Genomic DNA, 23,142 nt, shown 5'->3' on the forward strand with positions numbered 1-23,142 from the left:
AATAATTATCATTATAAAATATATTTTTATCAATATTTATTAATAATTATCATTATAAGATATATTTTTATCGATATTTATTAATAACTATTATAATTTATTTATAATTTATTTATTATTTTTTGCTTATGTATTCTTTTTTTTTCTGCCAATTCGATGCTCACGCTTCTTTTGTTTCGCACGCAAAATTTTCTACCCCGGCCTACTCAGTCCCGCGCACCCTTGCCTCGTTCCCTTCCCTTTAATTCATCCCAACAAGTGACTAAAGAAAAATCCTCATGCCCTAGCTGTTGCTTCGATCACCGTTCGTCGCTCCAAAGGTTAGCTTTTACCTTCTTATCGTTCTTGTGCCCTATGTCCTTAGAGATTTGCCCTATTTTCTTCGCCGTCAGACTGATGCTATTCCTCTCTCCCCTCTATCTCTCTCTCTATCTTCCTCTATTCGTCTCTCCCCTCTCTTTCGCCATCCCCCATCTTTATCTTCTATGGCTCTTCTCGTGAGAAGGCAAGATCTCCTTCCCTTTTTCTTCGAGCACCGAGGCCTCCTCCGACGATTACTTCCTCCGACAGCCGTCGAACCTCTCTTTCTCTTCTTCTCCTTCTCTCTCGGTCTCCCTCTCTTTCTTTCTCCCCTCTCTCTCCCTCCCTCCCTCTCCTCCCCACTCTTCCCCCATCATCTCCCCTCTCTCTAGTAGATGGCCAACTCCGAGTCCTTTTTTCTCTTCTTCGGTTGATGGCGAGGGTATCCTGGCTCTTCATCCTACTCCCCCATCTCCGGTCGTGAGCTGGCCATACTCGAGACCCCTCCTGTTGTGCAGTCATAAATGATACTGATAATGATCTAGAAGCAAAGAAAGGATCATGTCTCTTTCCAATTGAAGGGCAGTCATATGGAAGTGTTGAAACATTTATGATGGATAACAAAATATGGACTTAAGCACATCGATATGTACTTTTTAATTATGAATCTAAAACGATAGCACATCTTAAAAAATTAGTACAATACATATGTAAATATTGTCTATATATATATAAATTCAATAATCATGTTTTTACATATTGTAGGGAACATGAGAAGTCAATCAAAAGAAAACATCATAAATCTCATTTAAATCCACGTGATTTAGCAGCTAGGCATAATGAAGAATTCAATGAATGGTTGAAGGAAAATGTAAGTATAGGTTATCTCCTTTAGTAAGAAAAGGCATTTAGAATCAAAGTCTGAATACAATTTCTTTTCTTTTTTTTTTCCAAACTATCCAGGTTATGAACTTTGATGATGATGAAACCATTGGGCCATTTTCTGATGGGATTAAAGTACTTGCTCAAGGGCCAAACCATATTGCAAGAAGGTTTAAAGCTTTTGCTATGAATAATGGTTACAAATTCCGAACTGAAGAGTGTGAATGGGAAATGAATATCCAAAATAGTGGAGTTATGGTTTTAGCAAAAATAGAAAGTTATGCAAGTAGACGGGATACATGCTCAAAATTGAGAGATGTTAACTATTACGACAGACTTACTAACATTATAGAGTTAAATTACTATGGTAGATTCAAAGTTGTTTTGTTTAGGTGTGATTGGGTTGATGTCACACAAGGAAGAGGGATAATAAAAGATTCTTTGAGATTCACTTTTGTTAATTTTTCTCAGTTGAGACACACTGGCAAGCACTTAAATGATGAGCCATTTATGTTTTCATCACAAGCTGAATAGGTAATATTTGTCCAAGACCTTAAAGATCGTGATTGGTTCATTCTAAGACAGATAATTTCTAGAGATGCATTTGATTTGAGCATGGAAAGTGAGTCTCAACTTTCGATCATAAACTTAGAGAATGAAACTGTCGATTGGGTTAGAAGAGATATTGATGGGATATTAGTTGATATTGAGGAAGCCGAAGCTGATAATATAGAAGAAGAGATGCAACCTGCAAATTAAGGATAAGGTATTGAATTCAAATATTATTTAATTTTTAATTAATTATAATAAAATATTTTCTTTTGATGATGTATATGACAATGATTTATGATTTTAATTATATTGAGTTCTAATTTTTTTTTTATTATTATGTGTTGGATTTTATTTCAATTACTGTATTTCTTTCCATTTACTGTTATTGAATTATCACTAATCCAGAAGATATTGTATTTGACACATTGTTGCAGATATTATGGGGAAATCAAGAAAATGTCTTATGGAGCCTTTAGTAGACAATCGTAGTCAAGCTGAAAGGCAAAATATGTCCCACTTCCAACACCATAATCGATCTAACGGTCCTATGGAGAATGATGATCAATTTCAAAATGGAGATTTTGAAGAGGAAGGACAAGCGAAAGAAAATACATCAGGTATAACATATTTAGTTATAAAATATTTATCAATCTAAGAAAATAAGTATTTTGCCCTTAATTTATTCTTCAGCTCGACCAAACAAGATAGTAAAGGATTGTAACACCAATACATATGATGACGCTCACAAGCAAAGAATTGAAGAAAATAAAAGGAGAATTGAGGTGATTGATTGTAAATTTGTCAAGTCTTACATTTCATTTCTAATTATTAATTATAAGTTAAGAAAGAATGATTCTTTAATCAATTACTTTAACCATTCTCTTCTCAAAGAATTAGAAATTTTGAAGATTTCAAAAAGCTTGACAGAATTCAATTCAGCAAAAAAGACCTCGGTATAAGCCTAAGTTTTTGTTGATTAATTCTTCATTAAGAACCAACTATTTGCTTGATGTCTATTTCTCTCTCTCTCTCTATATATATATATATATTAATTTTTTGCAGCAGCAGCACCTTTCAAAATAGAGATCATCCAAGAGCAATATCGTATTGGAACCAAGACGCTCTTCTCGTTTGGGTCATCAATCAAATAGTTATATGGAGAATGATAAGTTCACTTGGAACACCACAATAATAGTGATATTGTTTTTTGTGATGATGAATCTCTAAGTGTTGAAATAGAAGAGGAAGGAGAAGAGGAACAAAATACATCAGGTATAATATAGTATTATATCGTTGTTTGTGATGTAGGACAAAATCTAATGTATAGAGTCTTTGAAATTTATGACATAGATATAAAGAAAATGCCTGAACAAAGGGCTGTACAAAGGGCTGTACATGGACCTACTCTCTTAGCTGATGTTTGGGACATGCCTGAAGGAAATACAATTGTTATAAAGTTTAATATTCGTGGGCAACCTACTGATGAAAAAGGGTGAGTGCTAGCTAATTTTTTAGGTATTGTGGCAAGGGATGCTACACTAACTCCTTTGAATTTTAGCGATTGGAGAACCTTTCCAGAGAAAAAAAAAGCAAACTTTTGACATTTGTGAAGATAAAATGGTTACTCATATTTATTTTATTATTATTAAAATATTATAAGTTGTATGGAGTCTGTGTTTCATAATTTATTTTTGTTATTTTAATCTCTTTGCATTATAGATAAAGTTTACTATTCCACAAATTGGTGATGATTGGGTACTTAAGTCCATATCAAAAAAGTGGAGGGACCACAAAAGTAATTTAAAGACTGAGTATACAAAAAAATATAAAACTCTGCAGGAGCTACATTCGAATAAACCTGACCATATATCAAGAGATCAATGGAATACTTTGGTCAATTATTGGCATTTAGAAAAAGGGAAGGCATAATTCTTATCTCATTTCTACTCAAGTACTTATAACTATTATTTCTTCTTTTCTTTTCTACTTATACTTTTATGATTTTTTAATCATAGAAACGTAGTCACATAAATAGAAGTAACCGTGCAAAGCAAAAGATGGCTCGTACTGCAGGATCAAAGAGTTTTGCATGTTTGATGGCAGAAAATGTATATTTTAATTAAATACTGCATACATTAATATACAGTGTCAATTATTCATTACTCTTTATGATTGATTAGGCAAAAGATGGTGTGGAGCCCTCACATGCAGAAATCTTTATAGAAATACATAAACAGCGAAAAGATGGGAGACCAATTGATAGTGAGTCAGCCAAAAGATTGTGAGCATATATGACCCTTCAATATAGAGCATTTTGGTACATTATTATTTTTTTATTTTGTTCGTTTCAAATTTAATTGCTTCTTTTCTATAAATAGGTGATGATGCAGAAAAAATTAAGCAACAATCAACATAATAATGAAGAATCTAGAGACAGTGTTGCTTGGGGGTGATATATATTCACAAGTGATGGGGGCAAAAAGAGTTGGTCAAGTATGTGGTTTAGGACTTGATCAAACTCTCTCTAAGATGTGGGGTAAAGGTAGTGAAGTTTCTTCAAATAGCATACCATCAGAGGAAAGAGCTCAGATATATAAGTTGTAAGAAGACATAAAAGTGATGCAACAACTTCATCTTGAGGAGATGAATGTCATGAAACAAAAGTAAGAAAAACTAGAAGTTGAGCTTGCTTTGATGAGATTATATATGAGTAGATTCGTGCATCCTGAAGACTTGCCTTCAAGTTCAAATGATACAGCAAATAGACAGGTATTGTTTTTCTTTTCTATAATTTTATATCACTTGTTGGATTAATGATAATCAAGTAAAATGATTTTCTTTTTATTTTTTTAGTAGGTTCCGGATGCTGCTAGTGCTCATGGGAATACACAATGGGTTCATGGACAATGCAACACCACTCTAATTCCTTTTGTATCTCAACCTCCAAGTCAAGGTAAAGCATTGTATTTTATGGTGGCTGTCTTGAGAACTTAGTTTGCTATGATGGCTTACTTATTTTTCTTTGCTATTTCATTTAGGTCATACTTTTTAAATGAAAAAATATTAAAATAATCAAAATGCTGGACAATTAAGGAAGTTTCAAGTTTGAGTTATTTGGTTTCGAATGGTAAAATCTGGCTCTTGATATAATTAAACATACCTTATGCGAATTATTTGAGTTATTTGGTTTTCTTGAATGTGGTTAGAGATGGACCCTTGCTGATTAGTTTAGTATGCAAATTTATTGTGGCCTTACCATCATCAAAGTAGATCTATTACCACTTACTAGTTACCACTTACTAGGCTCTTGGCATAGTATAAGTTCAGTTTTCACCTACATACCTATTTTAATATAACAAATGGAGAATACTAAAATTTTCTCCCTTTTTTCTTCAATAGGAACATAGCATCTCAGAAAAAGCAACATTTTGTAGTGAATTGGAGTTAGATTTTCAGCAAGATTTCAGATCTCCCAGCTCCCAATTTTTCTCCTGGTCTCATATTTTTTGCATCATGAGTTCTTTGAACTAATGCTTTTAATGGAAGGGTACTGTTTTGACAAGTGTGTTCTAGTATAATATATTATTCAAAAATAAAAATTTGTATATAAATTGAAAAAACTTATGCTACATCTTTTTGAGTAATAGCATCAATTATGCTATTGCAAATTTAATAGTTTGTACTTACGTTTAATGATTGATGCAAACTTAATCCCTATTATAGTTACATCAAATAATTGAGAGACAAGAAATGAAAACTATATCTATAAATAATTGGAGTTATATTTCGGTGGATTATATCTTATTTTTATTTTAATCTAGCTTTATTACTCTTTCTATCAAAAAGAAATTATATAGCATACAAATATATGATTCAGAGCAACTCTTTCATACTAATTACCATAAAATATAGAATTATGATTTTAACGGCAATTGTTGTAGCTACAAAATCTTACATTTAGAGGCAATACTCACAAATTTTAACGACATAAATATTTGTCAGTTTAAGGTTTAAAATTTTTTTTTTCGATGATTATAATTGCTATTATATATGTTCTAACTGTTGGTTGACTCATCCTATTATGGCATTAACAATTGCCAGCTTAAAATTTAAATTTTTTTTTCAATGATTATAATTGCCATAATAGGTGTTCCAAGCTTCATCTACCCAGTGCCCTATTATGGTAAAACTAAATGCTGCAAACAATTGCCGTCAAAAGCTCTGATCTTTTTCGACAATTAAAAGGCCTTTACCGACACTACCATTAATCATTGATAAAACCTTTCCCGACACTGTCTTAGACGGTAGAATGCCTTTTACCGATAAATACATTAGTGATGAATATAATCGCCACTAAAGGCAATAAAAATCGCCATCAAAATTTATTTCTGTTGTAGTGATAGCAGGGCCATTGGTATTGCTTTAGCTTTGGATCTGAGAGCATTTACACATTAAACGGTCAGATCGGATGCTTCTCAGAGTAGGAGCCCACCAGCCAGCAGTGGAAGGTGATGTAGCAGGACATGTCTCGTTAGATGTGGATGATGCTGGTTTTGAGGGTCCATTTGGTGGCATACAGCATGATCAGGCTGATCCACTAGGATGCAGATATATAACCAGTAGCACTGATTTAATATGATAAATGACTGTATATTTTTATACAATAACATAATGGCTTTGTTTTAGACAGGTGGAGGACTCGACTGATTGGTGCTAGCTGCATATGTTACAATTTATGTTAGTTGCACAAAAAATTAATTATTGATCTTCGTACAGATTATATGATTTGAGTTTGAGATTGTCTAACATTTCTAATATATTATAATAATATAATAATATATAATAATATAATATATTATACTATATTATTATATATAATTATATTATATAATATATATTATATTATATTAATATAAAATATTGATATCATATCTATTATATTATTATAATGTATAATAGTAAAATAATATTATATATTATATTACAAATTGATATAATATTGAGAATACATCAATATTATTTTTGGCACAGACTTGATTTGGCACACTAGCATGCAATATTAGTTTGGCACAGAGTAAATATCTTAATTTGGCATGCAATGTTAGTTTGGCATGGATTAAATATCTGAACTTCATAATAATCATCAAGATAATATTGGATGCACAAAATCTAACAGAGCAAATTATATTGTTCAAAGTCATACATTGTACAACTGAGGTATTCCATGTATCATGTAAACCATTCAACATCATTCTTTTATTCATTCTTTCATACATGCATGTAAACCATTCAATAATTTAATAGAGGATATGTAAACCACTCTACATTCAAATACAGTACTACATCATCACAACACACAATATATAAAATCAAAATACTACATCATCACAATACACAACACATAAAACTCGATACAGTCTCATCTTTAGGATCAGATTGGACAGCAGGATGATAGCGATGGATAGATGAAGATGATCTAGAGGAGGATGGCTAAAGAAGTTGACTGAGAGGAGGTTGCTGGATTGATCACTTGGGAGATTCAAAATAAGAATATTCATCTGTTGGTCGATCCGGATAATATTCTGCAATACTGTAGTTAATCCAGTAGAAAAAATATTTTATCTTTCTATCTCATCAGATTCTCTTTGTATCGTAGTCTGGAGCACTCTAAGAGTGCAGATAATCTCACCTTGCTGATGTTGCATATCTGTGTGAGATGAACATCTCTCTAATTTCTCGATACGACAGATCAAATTACAAATATCCTGTCTTATGTCCTGCACCACTGAAATAAAATTATCCAATTTTTGCTCGAATGAAGAACTATATATGCCGCTAGAATCCATACGTGCAATACTCTCTCCTGAAGATGAGGACTGAAGAATAGATGTAACCTTTCAAGTGATTGCACTGACCACATGTAAAGTCATCCTCACTTGAACAATAGGCTCCATACGCTCCGTAGACCTGGAAGGTCCTGCTTCACTCCTAAACTGAGGTCTTTCTTCCTCAGCTGAAATATCCTCTTCAACATGTTCTCCACTTCCATCCTTTCTAGTTCACTCACCATCATCAGTTTTAAACCAATGTATTTTGTGGAGGGATCCTTCATTGATTTTGCTACCTCTGCTTAATTTTATTGATTGTTCACCTTGAATACTCCATAATATTTAAAGATATGGATTAAAATCATAGCATAAGGTAGGGATGTCTGTGCTCTATCCATTGCTTCTTATATAGCCTTGATGATCATTCTTGAAAGGTTGAGTGAGATGCATTGAACTACATGATACATAATTACTAAGTCTCTCTTAGTTACAGTATCAAATCCTCCTGCTTTAGGTTGTATAATCCAGTAAACAATGATATGGAGGAGTCTCATTTCAATATTTAAGTGTCGCCCATAAATTTTATGGAATTGACAATGGTCCTCTACCCCAATAACAGTTTCTATTCTTGCACTTATATCTTCTCTACTGTCTCACAGGTCATCTAAGGTTGGAAGTTTTAAAATTTGTCATAGTATTTTATCATCAAAATAATTTTTTTTTCTTTTCATTGAAGATGATACAGTATCATCTTCAAATGAAATATTCTGATAAAATTTTCTAACTTCACTAATATTGGGGCTTCAGCTATGCAGATGAATTTTTATCCCATACCATTTGCAATTTCGAATCCCTCTGAATCTAAAAAATTCATATCAACAATACGACCAAAGAGAATATTTTTTTCACTTATTGGAGTTCTTAGAGGAGGTGATCTTGAAAGAGGTGATGAAGCTGGTGCTTGGCTTGCTCCTCTTCCTCTTCTTCTTTCTTCACTTCTGGTTGCTCTTTAGTGTTGGGGAAGATGCATCTTCAGAGCCATCTTTCGATTGAAGGTTGGCCGAGAAGGAGATGGGAAGGAGATTTTTGGTTTGAGATTTAAGATGTGAGTGGAGATGGTGGGATGGTTGTGGAAATGGGAGCTAGAGATTTTGAGAGGAAAGCGAAAGAAGATGAACAGAAAATCGATATTCCGATTTAGTTCGGTGACTTGGGTCAGATCCAATGAATATAAAAACGATGGAAGAAAGGTGCCTAAAATCGAACCCAATATAGTGGATGTAGGCGGCTATATCCAGGATGTAGGTGCCTACATCCTTGATGTAGGCGCCTATATTCCTACATCAAGAGATGTAGGTGCCTTCATCCCTAATGTAGGCACCTACATCAGGGATTGTAGGTGCCTGCATCCCTGATGTAGGTGCCTACATCAGGGATGTAGGCACCTAGATCCTTGTAGGTGCCTACAGCGGCTCCAGATTTAGGCAATTTTTCATGTTCAGATAATTTCATCCAATTTGATCCAAACTCAAATCTCGATCAACATCCTAGCTCGCCCTATTTATCTTCTTTTCCTGTTCATCTTCTTCTTCCCATTGTAGACCATTGTAGGAGGCAGGCACTAATGATTCACCGTAACTGCCCTGTTAGGTCACGAGCATCCCTAACCACACTGTCCTATTAGGTCACGGGCATCCCTAACCGCTCCTTTTTAAGTCACAGGTGCCTGTGACATGCAGGTATATAGACAAGAAGATCAACCATACACGCATCAAAACAAATACTTCAACTATTTGAAATAAACACACGATAATAAATACAAACTCTGATTAATAAACACAAACTCTATATAATAAATTAATAAATAGTAACTTCGAATAATAAATCTTCTCTCTCCAATCCCATCAGCATTATAACAATAGCATCATAGCTTAAGCAGAGAAGAAACGCAGAGAAAACGACACTAGGTCAGCTAATGGATGATAAAAATTCTCTATTTGCCCACTTGGAGAAGAGGACGGGTTATTCACATTTAATTTGATGGTCAGAGGCGAATTGAAAGCTAAGCTCCCATCCGATCGGATCCCCTCCATTGGAGGATCCGATCAATCGGATCCTATCTATCTCATTATATAATATAATAAGGATTTTTACATGTATACCCTTCTAAACATCTAAATTTACATGAATACCCTTTCAAAATTGATATTTACATGTATATCCTTATAAAATACTTCATTTGCATGTATACCCTTCTTTTCTTTATTTTTTGTATATATACCCATGTCATCTAACGCCATTAAAAAATTAACGGTTTAAAATTTAAATGACTGAAATACCCTTATGGGTATATATGCAAAAGAAAAATTTATAAGGGTATATATGCAAATAACAATTTACAAGAATATTCATGCAAATTTGGTGTTGATATTCATGCAAATTTTTATCTATTGCTTCTTTGTTGACGTTTATATTAGAGACGGTTCACTTGTTTAAAGATTTTGTATAGATACTTCTCAAAAAAATTTTAAATAAAATAAAGTTGACCTAATGATAAAAGGTTTGCACAGTTTCACCCACAACTTCTTTGTCAGTATTCTATTATTGTTTGTTGGCACTATCAAATCAACATCATCATATCCTTGAAGATGTCAGTGTGCAATTGCTCGGATGCAGCCACCCCTTGCCATATTCCAAGTAATAGGAGCCCCACCTTAGCTTAGACTCAAAATGACATAAATGCAATCAATCTAATGGAATTTAATAGAGAGAAACTTGTGACAGGCAAGAAAACCCATCTCAATAAGCACGATACCACTTTTTTTCACTTAAGAGAACTACCAACATCATCACTTTAGCAAAGTATATCCATAAGCAATCTAAATTAATAATCCAATTTGCATGCTCTGAAATATAAATTAATGCATAACTACTGCAAATTAGAAGCAACAAAGAAAGAGTAATAATAAAGTAATTTCCACTTGTACTCTTCTCATCAATAATATACACTCAAACAATATAGCATCTAACAAAGTCAAAATCATAAATCATCATCATCTTTCTCAATGATATGCTTCACAAGCTCATGTTCTCCACATGATAGAATCTAAAATTAGCCAACAAAAAGAAAAAATAATAATGAGATTTAACTTTTGTATCAACTAAAAAATTATGTTTAGTAATTATCATAATATTGATCTAAATAACTTGAAAGAAAATAAGATATGAAAATTGAGATAGTATCTCCAATCACATACCAATCAAGATTGTAAGTAGGCATTACTTCTCCAACTGAAATTTTCATTGCTCTAGCTTGCTTGCAGGGTCTTCCTTTATTTTTTTTTCTCTCTTGGTACTGCAAATAATGCATGTGTACCTCCTATTATTGACATTCTTCCTCTTGAGCTATTTCCTTTAGGCCTGCAATTTTTTTAATAAGAAGTAATTAGTAAATGATAAATGACAAATATCATAGTCAAACTAGTGCATATGTTACCTCCCAGGCTTTTTTGGTGCAGAAGATGATGATACTGAAGCTTGAGATTCTTCCACTACTGGATTTTTACAAGTCTTTGTATAATGCTTTTTGTTCACCACAATGCTTGCATTTGTGCATTCTCGTCAATGCATTCTCATCTATATCTCTAATTCTCTTCTTCTTTGGTCTTCCAAGAGGTCTTAGACTAAGCTTAGGAGGCAACACTTTGTATGCAATATCAACTTTTATCCATTGGGCCTTGTCAGATAATGATCTAATTTCTAATGCATAAGTAGCTTTATACCTTGCAATAGTGAAGTATCCAAAAACATAATTTTTCAAATTTGCACCTCTTATACTATAAATAAAGGCAACTGCATGAACACAAGGAATGCCTGACATATCCCACACATGACAAGAGCACCTTTGTTTATTTAGAATTATTTCATATCTTCCATTAGTCTCAATTACTTCTACTTTATAATCGCTGGTTCTGTAAACATTATAATCACCTAACTTAAGATTGATATCTCTGATATATTTCATTACCAAAGGAACTAAATTTTCCTTTCAGCGACCAGCCATTCTCCTTCTAGCTTCCATCTTCACCATAATTTTTTGCCTCAACATCTAATAGATCAAGAACAAGTCTATGTCTAGCCTAAAAAATCCAGGCATTGAATGACTCCAAAAAGTTGTTCGTTATGTAGGAGCACTTAGCTATGATGCCAAATTGAGATCTACTCTACAAATCAATATTTTTAGTACTAAGATACTTAAATGCCTCCAAGCTAGCCTTTTTAATTTGATCCATGACATCATCATGCTGAACTTTTGTGAATGCCCTTGCAGCTTCCCATACTTTAATTTTAAATTAATCTCCTGAAAATTTTGTTTGGAAGGTTTTGTACAGATGCCTCATGCCTTTTCTATGTTCTGTTTGAGGATATACATATTGTACTATTTCTTCTAGTCTCTTTTGTCGATCAGATACAACTACTAAACCTTCTAGAGTTTCAATTGCTTCTTTAAGTGCCTCTAAAAATCAAGTCCAGCTATCGTCATTTTTAGATTCTGCTATACCAAAGGCAACCAGAAATAAACCATTATTTTCATCAAGTACTATGGCAACCATCATCACACCTCGAAACTTTTCTTTTAACTGGCAACCATCTAGGCCTATAAGAGGTCTACAACCAGATAAGAAGCCCATACTGCAAGCTCCTAAAGCAACAAAGAAGCGATGGAAATAATGCCTGTCACCTACCACATCTAATTACGGCTTTACTACACTACCTGAATTTCTTCTTAAAAGCTCCTCTTTGAAATCTTCCATTCTGTCAAAAGAATCTGCCCAATTTTCATGAATCATGGACATTGCAATCAAGATGATGGAACTACAATAATCTTTTTTTTAGTTTAATAGGTGACAGGTCACCCTCTTTTCTTAGCTAACTAATCACCCTGTTATGTATCCAAAACTGTGTGGCCATCTTGTTGCCACATTTGTTCACAGATGAGCATGTATGAGGTTTATTCAATTTTTTGATCTGCACAAACAAATATAAGAATAAATTAATACAAGCAACATTATTCATATATACCATGATGAAGAGAATTGATATTTCTACCATAATACTTGAAATGTGTGACCATTACATAATAATGAAGCATGGAGCCTCCAATTGCAAGCTTCATTTTTGCAACTCACTGTCATTTTACCTGGCTCACTTTTGAGAACCCTTACAATAAATTCATTTATTCTAGCATATTTACTCAATGCTATCTTGAAGTATTCTCGACTGATAAATTTTGCTCCTACAGATATGTTAGGATTTTTGTTGTCCATCTCACATGTCTCTCCCTCATATTCTATGACATCATCATCATCATCAGACTCAGAATCACTACCATAGATACTATGATAACTACTCTCAGAATCATAAATTTCAGTATCTGATTCCTGCTCCTCTTGAAATATAGCTTCATCATTTATCCCAATATTGCCATTATTCTCAATAGCAATAGATGAGATATCAGTCCCTAATGCAGCTGGACGCTCGATTTCATTATGTATATCATTAGCTTATTTTGTGATAAATAAGAAGCACTCTTTCAAATCTTTATATTCTTTAAACAAATTCATTAGTTTATGATCTGTATCTAGAATTATATAAAATTTAGGTGATAAATGTCTAACCACAGATCAAATCTTTATGGTCTTTTTAAGCTTTAAATTAAATATGTGCACTATATCATCATATAGATCTACGTAAAAATAACGGTCAACATCAACTAACCAGCTTTTTTTGTCTCTCAAAATAATATTATATTCTTGTAGAATTCTTAATCTTCTTGAAATAACCTTCAAATTTCATCTTTTAACTTGAAAAGCGGTTGCTCCATTTTAACAAGCCTGGACATGGGATAAGCAATATTCATGATAATTCATATACCAAATAAATCATATACTGTAGCCGAGCAAAGAGGGCTCACCGAAAAGATGATGCTGAGCAAAGAGGGCTCACCGCACTACAGGAAAAATGGCCATTAACGACGCTATTAATGATCATTAACGATGCTTTAAAGCGTCGCTATTCGGCTTTACGACGCTTCGAAAAGCATCGGCAAAGCGTCGACTATACAAGAGTGGGGACGAATATCGCCGACGCTTTGTAAAAGCGTCGTTATTTTTTAACGACGCTTTAAAGCGTCGTAAATATTTACATTAACGACGCTTTAAAGCGTCGTTAAATTTTTCTTAACGACGCTTTAAAGCGTCGTTAATGTAAATCTTTACGACGCTTTAAAGCGTCGCAAAAGACAAATTTAACGACGCTTATAAGCGTCGTTAATGTAAAAAATTACGACGCTTTAAAGCGTCGCAAAAGACAAATTTAACGACGCTTATAAGCGTCGTTAAAGGTTTTAAGAGGAAAAAAAAATACAAATATTATTTAAAAAAAAAATAATACAATACATTCCTGTACGAAATCATATCACACCTGTACAATACAATAAACATGTACAATCACCACATTCACATTCACACCTGTACAATCACCATCATTCACATCACCTGTACAATACAATAAACATGTACAATCACCACATTCACATTCACACCTGTACAATCACCATCATTCACATCAAAAGCAAGCTGAAATAGAAAATTTAATCAAACCAAAAGACAATATTTTATATAAATAAAAATAAAGTACTAATCGTCCATTACAATCAAGAGTAATATAAATAAATATAAAAATACAACAAAAATAAAATAACATCAATCTGCAGGCGGATGGTCGTCGTTGTCTCCACGTGACGTGCCGCTATCTCGATGGGTGCCTGATATGCCAGGAGCCTACAAAAAATATATCAAAAGCATGATTTGCATATCTATAAATAAAATATATAAATCATTAAATTAATACAAAAATATATATTTAATATTATGTGTTTACCTGAGATGAACCATACATCTCTAATAAAGATGTAAGGCGATCAATCTGTCCCCTCATGGCCTGCATCTCGGCACGGCTCTGTCGCATCTCCTCCATCTCAGCGGCACGACTCTGTCTAATCTCCTGTATCTCCGCCTCGAGTCTGCGAACGCGTGAATCCTGAGCATCTGTTGCAGCATGCTGCGTATATCTACTAACCTCAGATAACTGAGTGGGGGTGACTCCTACTCCATAACCCCTCACTCGGCCGTAGCGCTCTGGTCCCATCAACTCTGTGAATACCTCGGCCTCGATACGGCTCTGCTGCGTAGATGCTGCGGACTCGTCGTCACGCTCCGCAATGAGAGATGTAGCCCTCTCCTGTATTTTTTTTGAAAACAAGAGTTATACATTAATAGCTAACAAAATTAAATTTAAATCATTGCAAAAAATATAATATTAACAATGCCGTACATATAAATCTCTCGACTCATCTCGAACAAAAGTACCATCCTGATGAGTATGAGTCATCCGGTAAAACTCCACTTGTCCGGGTTCCCTCCCATGCTCATCCTCCTACACAAATAATTTCAATTTTAAGCAAACAGTTATGATAATTTAAAAAAATATATGAGTATCATGATACAGACATGGTCCACGATACATAATGATATTAGTTATATAAATATTTGAACATAAAAATTAAAAGTTAATTATGAAAGTTTAAGGAACATACAAACTCCTGTCGGAGTCGTGCATAACTCTTCGACCCCGATGTATGAGGAACAGACTGAGCTGCTCGTGCAGCTCTACCAATAGCAGAATAAGTCTGTAAAATAAAGTAAAGAACTTGTTATATATACAATATATAATAAAAATCAATATTTTTATAAAATATTTAAGAAAAAAAGATAATAAACAGATAATATACCTGTGCCCTCTCGGAGAACCAGTAATGAACCAACTCCATCCACTGATGAGGGGGTACATCAGGAGGACAATTCCTAGCAACCTCCTCCTCTGTCATACCCTGTCTCATATAGTCCTTCTTCAATTGTGCTTTATATTCTTTCCATTTGCGGTTGAGAGACTTCATTACAAAATCATGAGTGGATGGAGGGAGAACAAACTTGCTCTATAAAAAAAAAAGTTAAATGAAATAAATTATATAAATGATTAACAATTAATATACAGTATGAACATCAATTCATTACCTCTATAACTCGGAGGAGCTCAACTTTGTACGTTGGAAGCATGTCATTCCATTTTGCATAGCCCAACGGACATAGCTGAGGCCTCCGAGCAACAGTCCCCAAAAATGAAGTCAATAAGCAGGCAGCTTTTTTAATTGGCTGACCTAGCTGATTGCACTCCACAACAATCCTCTCGCCCTCACGCATCTGCCACACATCTCATACTACTGTGGATCCGCGTCTGGGGCGTACTCTCCCGGATCCGTCTGCAAAAAATACATAAAAGTAACTATATCATAAATATACATAAAATGAAATAAAAAAAAATTACATGAAAGACAATATATACCTTGCACGTGTATCTCATCATCTGGCTGATGAACAGGAGGATCGTGCTGTGCTGATGATGAAGGACAGGGCTCAGAATGCTGTGCAGCTGAACTGGCCTCAGGCTGCTGTGCTGAAGAAGACGTACCGGCCTCTGTCTGTGAAAACTGGAACTGCACACCAGCATATCGTCCCCTGCGACGCATGATGTCACCTAGCATTTATATAAATAAAAGGTAGAATCAGTTAATATATGGAGTAAAATAATACAATAATTAATGCAAAATATATACATCATAAATAATTATTACCAGTAACAATCAAGCAGTAGTGTTTTCTTCGAATTCTGTTCTAACCAACGTTGTCGTAGCATTTAAATCATCAGCTGGCACAAAATTGTAGGGCATACATTGTGTATAAGTGTCATCGTCATCATCCTCCACTTGGTTTCCCATATCATATAAGTCTCTAGGTTTTGTTTTGATGACAGTAAACCAATCTTTATCTTTTGCGTCTTGTACATAAAATACTTGACGAGCTTGAGATGAAAAAATGAATGGATCATCCTTCAATAACACACCAGTGTGTATCAACCTTGAAAAATTTACAAGTGTAAATCCATTTGCATCTTGTTTCAAATCCCTTGGTGAGTTTATGTCTATCCAATCACATCTAAACAGTACTACTTTAAATTTTCCATAATAATCCAACTCATAGATATCTTTAAGTGCACCATAATAGGATTTTCCATCCGCTTCCACCATAACACCGCTATTCTGTGTTTTTCTAAATTTCTCCCGTTCTCTAGTATGAAATTTAAAGCCATTAATTATGAAACCATTATATCTATTCACAATCTTGTTAGGTCTTCGAGCAAGAGCTATTAGTTCATCTGAATTATTTGTCTCCATCATCTTTGATACCTAACAAAAAATGATATGACGAAGTGCAGTTGAGTTATCTGATATTAAACATGTATCAAAAATTAATATATCCCATAATTAAATATAAATCACACCTGATTCGAAAGCCACATAGGGAATAACTCGACCAACCATCGCTGTTCAATCCTTGCATTAGGACGAATGTTATGATTGGCTCGTCTCTGATAAATTAAAAATTCACTGCATAAAATATAAATATATCATTTAGAACATTATATCTAATATAAAATTTAAATTTTGATGTCATTCCTTAAATATACTAACCTGCGATGGTCAGATATTATGTCACTATGAAGTAACACATAACGATGTGCTTGTGCTAAGGATTTTTGATCAAGTACAATACCTTCACCTCTTCCTAAGAATTTTCCAGCAGTTAAGAACTTATACAGTTCTGCATTCTCCACAAAGTCATTATGCCGTTGAGGTCGACTAAAAATAGTCTCTACACCTTGAAGATATCTTGAACAAAATGTCAAACATTCATCCGCAATATATGCTTCAGCAATCGAGCCTTCAGGATAGGCTCTATTTCGCACATAATCTTTAAGACGCACAAGATACCTTCAAGAATTAAATATTTATTAAAATATCAGTATGCTGTTGTTTCTAATAAAATTATCAAAAGATTTAAGGTTTGTAATAATACCTCTCAATAGGATACATCCATCTATAATGTACCGGTCCACCAACTTTAACTTCTGAAGCTAGGTGAACGAGCAGATGTACCATAATAGTGAAAAATCCAGGAGGAAAAATCTTTTCCATCTGGCAAAGTGTAATTGCAATATCCGATTCTAACTGATCAAGTTCCCGAGGATCAATAACTTTGGAACATAATGCCTTGAAGAATGACGATAATCGAAGTACAATTGTAACAACTTGTTTCGGCAATGACGATCTTAAAGCTATTGGAAAAATATCTTGCATCAATATGTGACCATCATGACTTTTAAGATTTGAAAGTTTTCGATCCTTTAGATGCACACATCGTGAAATATTCGATGCATATCCATCGGGTACTTTGATACTTTTCAAAACTCTCAAAAAATTATCCTTTTCTCGAGCAGACATTGTGTAACATGCAGGAGGCACATAAATTCTATCATTAGCAAGCATTTTAGGATGAAGTTCCTGTCGGATACCCATTTCTTTTAAATCAAGACGTGCCTTCATGTTATCTTTGCTCTTTCCATCAAGGTTTAAAAATGTTCCAAGTAAATTATCGCAAACATTCTTCTCTATATGCATGACATCAAGATTGTGCCGAATAAGATTATGTTTCCAATAAGGTAAGTCAAAAAAGATACTTCGTTTTTTCCATAAATGTTTACTTGGCTGTTGTGTAGATGCTATCTGTGTGTCTTCCTCATTTTCATCCTCGAAATAATTGTCTGGATCTTGAAACAACTCTGCATCTATAGTACTGATACTGACTTCCTCTGGTAACCCTTCGTGCACTGAGCTTTCAACATCATCCCTTCCTCTTTTTTTAGAGGACTTTGAGTGCTTACCATAGCTGTAATTCATGCCATCCATTTGTCTATGAACATCAGTTCCAGAAGGTGGAATAGGGGCACATCCCAATTCTATAGTACCATCAAACAAATCTTTCTGAAATCGAAACGGATGATTTGCTTCCAACCATCGACGATGTCCCATGTAACAAAATTTACCTCCATGTTTTAACCAAATTGAATGTGTTGAATCTCCACAACAAGGACATGCGACCCGTCCCTTTGTACTCCAGCCAGATAAATTGGCATATGCTGAAAAATCATTAATAGTCCATAACAAAGCTGCCCGTAGTTTAAATGTTTGGCCGTTGGAAGCATCAAATGCATCAACACCCTCCCACAACTGTTTCAATTCCTCTATCAAAGGCTGTAGAAAAATATCAATATCATTGCCTGGACCCTTATCTCCTGGAATAACCATTGACAAGATAAGTGATGATTGTTTCATGCACATCCATGGTGGCAAATTGTAAGGTATCAAAACGACTGGCCAAGTGCTGTAGGTAGAACTCAGGGTCCGAAATGGATTGAAACCATCAGAAGCTAAGCCAAACCTAACACTGCGAACATCAGAGGCAAAATCAGGATGCCTATCATCAAATGCTTTCCATTGAAGACTATCTGCTGGATGTCTCAACATTCCATCCTTTGTACGTCCTTCATGATGCCATCTCATTGATGAAGCTGTTTTTGATGATGCATAAATCCTTTTCAATCTAGGTATAAGAGGAAAGTAACACAATACCTTGGCCGGTTTCTTTTTACTCCGCGTTGCTCCCAATTCATTCAGTACATCATCTCGATCTTCTTTTTGTGTTATCCATCTTGAAGATCCACATACATTGCATGACTCTTGATTAGCATTTTCACCCCGATATAACATACAATCTTTTGGACAACTATGAATCTTTTCGTATCCAAGATCCAATTCCTTTACTACTTTCTTGGCTTCATAATACGATGGTGGTAAACGAGTGCTTTCTGGAAATGCATCCTTTAATAACTTGAGCAGCATGGTAAAACTCTTTCCAGACCATCCATTCAAATATTTTATATGAAATAAATGTACAAGAAAAGAAATCTTAGAAAATTTTGTACAATCCGGATATAATTCTTCGTCTGCATCTTTCATTAAGGTGTGATAACGAGCTGTCTCATCATTAGATGTATGTATGGGCTCCTCAACATGCATACGTTCCGTATGCGTACATCCATCAAACATCCCAACTGTTTCTTGTATACTACTGGATTCTCCTAAATTTTGAACATCAAATCCAAAAGCATCTGTGATCAAACCCCTTATATCATCATCTCTTGCAGAATTGTCTTCTAGGCTAGTGGATCCGCAATGAGTCAGGGGTTGGTTACATGATGATGGCAACATAGATTCTCCATGAAAAATCCAGTCGGTATAACCTCTTAAAAAACCATTCCATACCAAATGTTCTTCAACATTTTGTGGATCTAAAGAAGAACTATTTACACATTTCCGACATGGACATAAAATCTTTCCATTCAAACTACTTTTCTCCATACCAAATTTAATGAAGTCATGAACTCCATCTAAATATTCTTTACTATTCCTTGGTTTATTTATCCAACTTTTGTCCATTGTAGGATAAAACTGACCGAACTTGCAATTTATCTAAAAATAAAAAAAAATTATACAATCTATATTAATGCAATGAGTAAAAAATATCAGTCATTTCATAAAATCCAAAAAAATAACAGCTAGATAAAGTTTACATAGTAAATGCTTGCTATCATCAACTAATAGGTAAAGAAGGTCCTATCCCATTCAGAAAATGTATTAATTCTATAGGTCAATTACAAAAATCAAATGATATGCAACAAGAGCCGAAAAAAATTTCGGCAGCATTTCCCCTTAGTTCTTCCGTATAGGAAGAACAAAAGGAAAATACCATCCGAAATTTTTTCCAAACCTCTCAGCATACCATTTGATTATGGTAATGACCTATAGAATTACTCACATTTTCCAAACTGTCCATACTGGACAATCAATTGATCAATGTACATAATTCTTTTATCCGTACAAAAATAAATAAATATACGGATACAATAGAATATGTACATTAATCAAAAGACGGGTCTACGTTTCTATGGAATGCAATTTTTCTAGTACCTGAAAATACTAGGGACAATATACCAGGTTCATTGTCTGTGCATTTGCATAGAAATTATTATCATAACATGATAGATCAATTTTCTACGCTACGGAAGCAATTAATTAATTAATAAAATTTGAGAGCACGCATCAGAAGGTTCTAATCTATATTTTTGTCACCTGTGAAAGAATGTATAGTTTTCAGATAACTTCTTTACAAATAATAAAAGAAATGTTGTGCAAAAAATACTGTCTATCTACTATGCTGTGGAATGCAGGTAGCTGTGCATGCTATGGCAGTCAAGTATGCAGGTTCATAATCATATGGACATAGGCACTTTCTGTTTCATTTCCACTATCATCCTGTCTCCTCATATGACACATTTAAGCATTTTTGTTGGTGTGTGTTCATGCTCATCACAGTCCTTCCATATTATCGACTCAGCATCAGAATAGGTGGTCATGTACACTGAATCTTACCTTGTGTCTAACCATCTTCTTTATAACAGGCAATTTAAAACACAAGGATTTAAGTGGTCATGTGGTAAGTTCCCAAGTGTATGACAATGGAAATGATGACATTAATAGAGAAGCAGAAAATCTAACGGAGGCAGAGCCTAGGGTTCTTTCTGACGATAGCAGCCAACGAGATGATGGGAACTGAATGTGACTTGGACCTACTCATGCATCAAGTTTTTTGTATATAAATTCTAAGCATGAAAATACACCTAGAATAGTTAATTATTTTTGTGACCTTTTTGTTTTCCCTTGATGAAAATTGGCATCCTGTCCTTCATTTGCTTATGTTGTTCATAATCATAATCCATTTGGACAAGAGAAATAAAATGGTGTTAATCAAACATTTCTACAGTCTCATGGTAGACATAACAATTTTTTTTTTTTTTTTTTTTGTGTGTGTGCACTGTCTTCGTTGTTTCCTCAAACAAAGCATTTATCAGAAAACTCTCTTCCTTGTTTCCTCAAACACAGCATTTATCAGAAAACTTCCTCTACAGGCGCACTCAACATCAGATTCTTCAAACCACATCAAAGAAGAAATCCATCATAATACAGTCGGCCAAACTTACGGTAATGGATGCATAAAGCCTAATACATAAAAGCAACACGATACAGGGGGCCCAAAGGATACAAAGCCAAACCAAAATCCATCAAAGCAATCGTACAAATCTTCAGCCAAAGGATACATTCAACCACACAAGCTTCATCACCGGTAAAATTAATCCAAACTCGTCAATCACTACCAGTTCATGGAAAAGTAGGCATGGGAGAGGTAATGCAGAAAAGTACCTCAATTCTCAGACGCTGAAGGCCGGGGAGTCGTTGTTGGAGACCTTCGGGTAGTGATGACAGCCGACCAAGAAACAAGTAAATTAGGGTTAGGGTTCCGGTCAAGGGGTGAGACTAGACATGAGAGAGAAAAAAATCGAAGGGAAGAAGAGATCAAACCTCGGAGAGACGAGAAAGCACCGGTGCCGGCAAGAGGAAGAGCTCGAGAAGCGGAAAGGACAGCCTTAGAGGGATCGGAGACGGGGTCGAACGATCGTAGACGGGATCGAGCAGCGGTGAGGAAAAAACGAGAGGAGAAGTCGGCGCCGGCGATCGTCGGCGACAGGAAAAGGGGGACGGCGGCTGCGCTGCTGGCGGCGGAGATGGGGTCGGCGGAGATGGGGTCGGGTGGAAAGGGGCGGCAGTAGATGGATTAGGGCACGAAAGGTCGGGGTGTTAAACGAACCTAACGACGCTAAAAAGCGTCGTTAAAGATCCTTATTTAACGACGCTTTTTCTAAAAGCGTCGGCGTTGACAGTTTCAAAATTACGACGCTTAAAAGCGTCGTTAAGAAACGACGCTTTATGAAAGCGTCGGCAAAAAAATGTCGGAAAATTCATATTTTCTTGTAGTGCCGGAAAGAGGCCTCACCAGTTGATGCCGAGCAAAGAGGAGTCTCTGATGGTTGATGCCGAGCAAAGAGGGCTCATCGAAAAGCCAAGAAAAATAGTTGGAGAGGCCAAAGGAGAGCGGAGAGGAGGCCGGCCTGTTCTTCCGATTCAGCAAAACTTCGGCAAATTGATGTCAGCAACCCAAAATCCAGGAGTGCTATGTGTGGAGAACTTCGGCGAGGTACTCGACGTGGAAAAAATCCTAAGTACTCGGCTTGGCTTACGATGATGATCAAGATCGACGATGCTGAGGAGATCACCGATAAAGGAAATAGAGAAGGGAGCGACGGTGGAGAGAGTAGGAGTCTGGCATGGAGGGAATTTTCGACGATGCTGAGGAGTTCACCGACGAAGGAAACAGAGAAAAGGTTGCTCGGGAGCGACAGTGGAGGGAGTGGGAGTCTGGCACGGAGGGGATTTCCAATGATGCAATCACTGGGATGATCTCCAGTGAAGACGTATCGATCATTACGGATGATGGTGGGCTGGGATTAGGACTTTCACGGGATTTAAGGCGCCGGTGAGAGAAATGGGAGCCGCATACGGGAGAAGAGGAAAAAAAAAAAAAAAAGGAGAACGAGTGGCTTCAGATTA

At 35.2% G+C, this 23,142-nt stretch overlaps 1 protein-coding gene, 1 long non-coding RNA gene and 1 pseudogene across 2 annotated transcripts; all 3 read right to left on the reverse strand.

The window, feature by feature from the left end:
* LOC114913667 (uncharacterized) overlaps positions 1–13,446 on the reverse strand; it is a 16,509-nt pseudogene extending 3,063 nt beyond the window's left edge.
* Positions 13,447–14,213: 767 nt separating this feature from the next.
* LOC140856953 (uncharacterized) lies at positions 14,214–15,883 on the reverse strand. Its single transcript, XM_073255153.1, has 6 exons — positions 15,698–15,883; positions 15,415–15,618; positions 15,220–15,312; positions 14,958–15,059; positions 14,505–14,864; positions 14,214–14,404 (listed from the first exon to the last, which is right to left on the reverse strand). Exons 1-6 carry the CDS (start codon positions 15,881–15,883, stop codon positions 14,327–14,329), a joined length of 1,023 nt encoding a protein of 340 aa, XP_073111254.1. The 3' UTR covers positions 14,214–14,326.
* A 152-nt stretch (positions 15,884–16,035) lies between these two features.
* On the reverse strand, positions 16,036–22,769 carry LOC140856954 (uncharacterized). The gene is made up of 3 exons (XR_012140471.1): positions 22,057–22,769; positions 21,898–21,941; positions 16,036–16,217 (listed from the first exon to the last, which is right to left on the reverse strand). It is a non-coding gene; the product is annotated as an uncharacterized lncRNA (long non-coding RNA).
* Positions 22,770–23,142: the final 373 nt, after the last annotated feature.

Source organism: Elaeis guineensis, chromosome 4 (genome assembly GCF_000442705.2).
Source record: "Elaeis guineensis isolate ETL-2024a chromosome 4, EG11, whole genome shotgun sequence".
Taxonomy (NCBI): Eukaryota; Viridiplantae; Streptophyta; class Magnoliopsida; order Arecales; family Arecaceae; genus Elaeis; species Elaeis guineensis.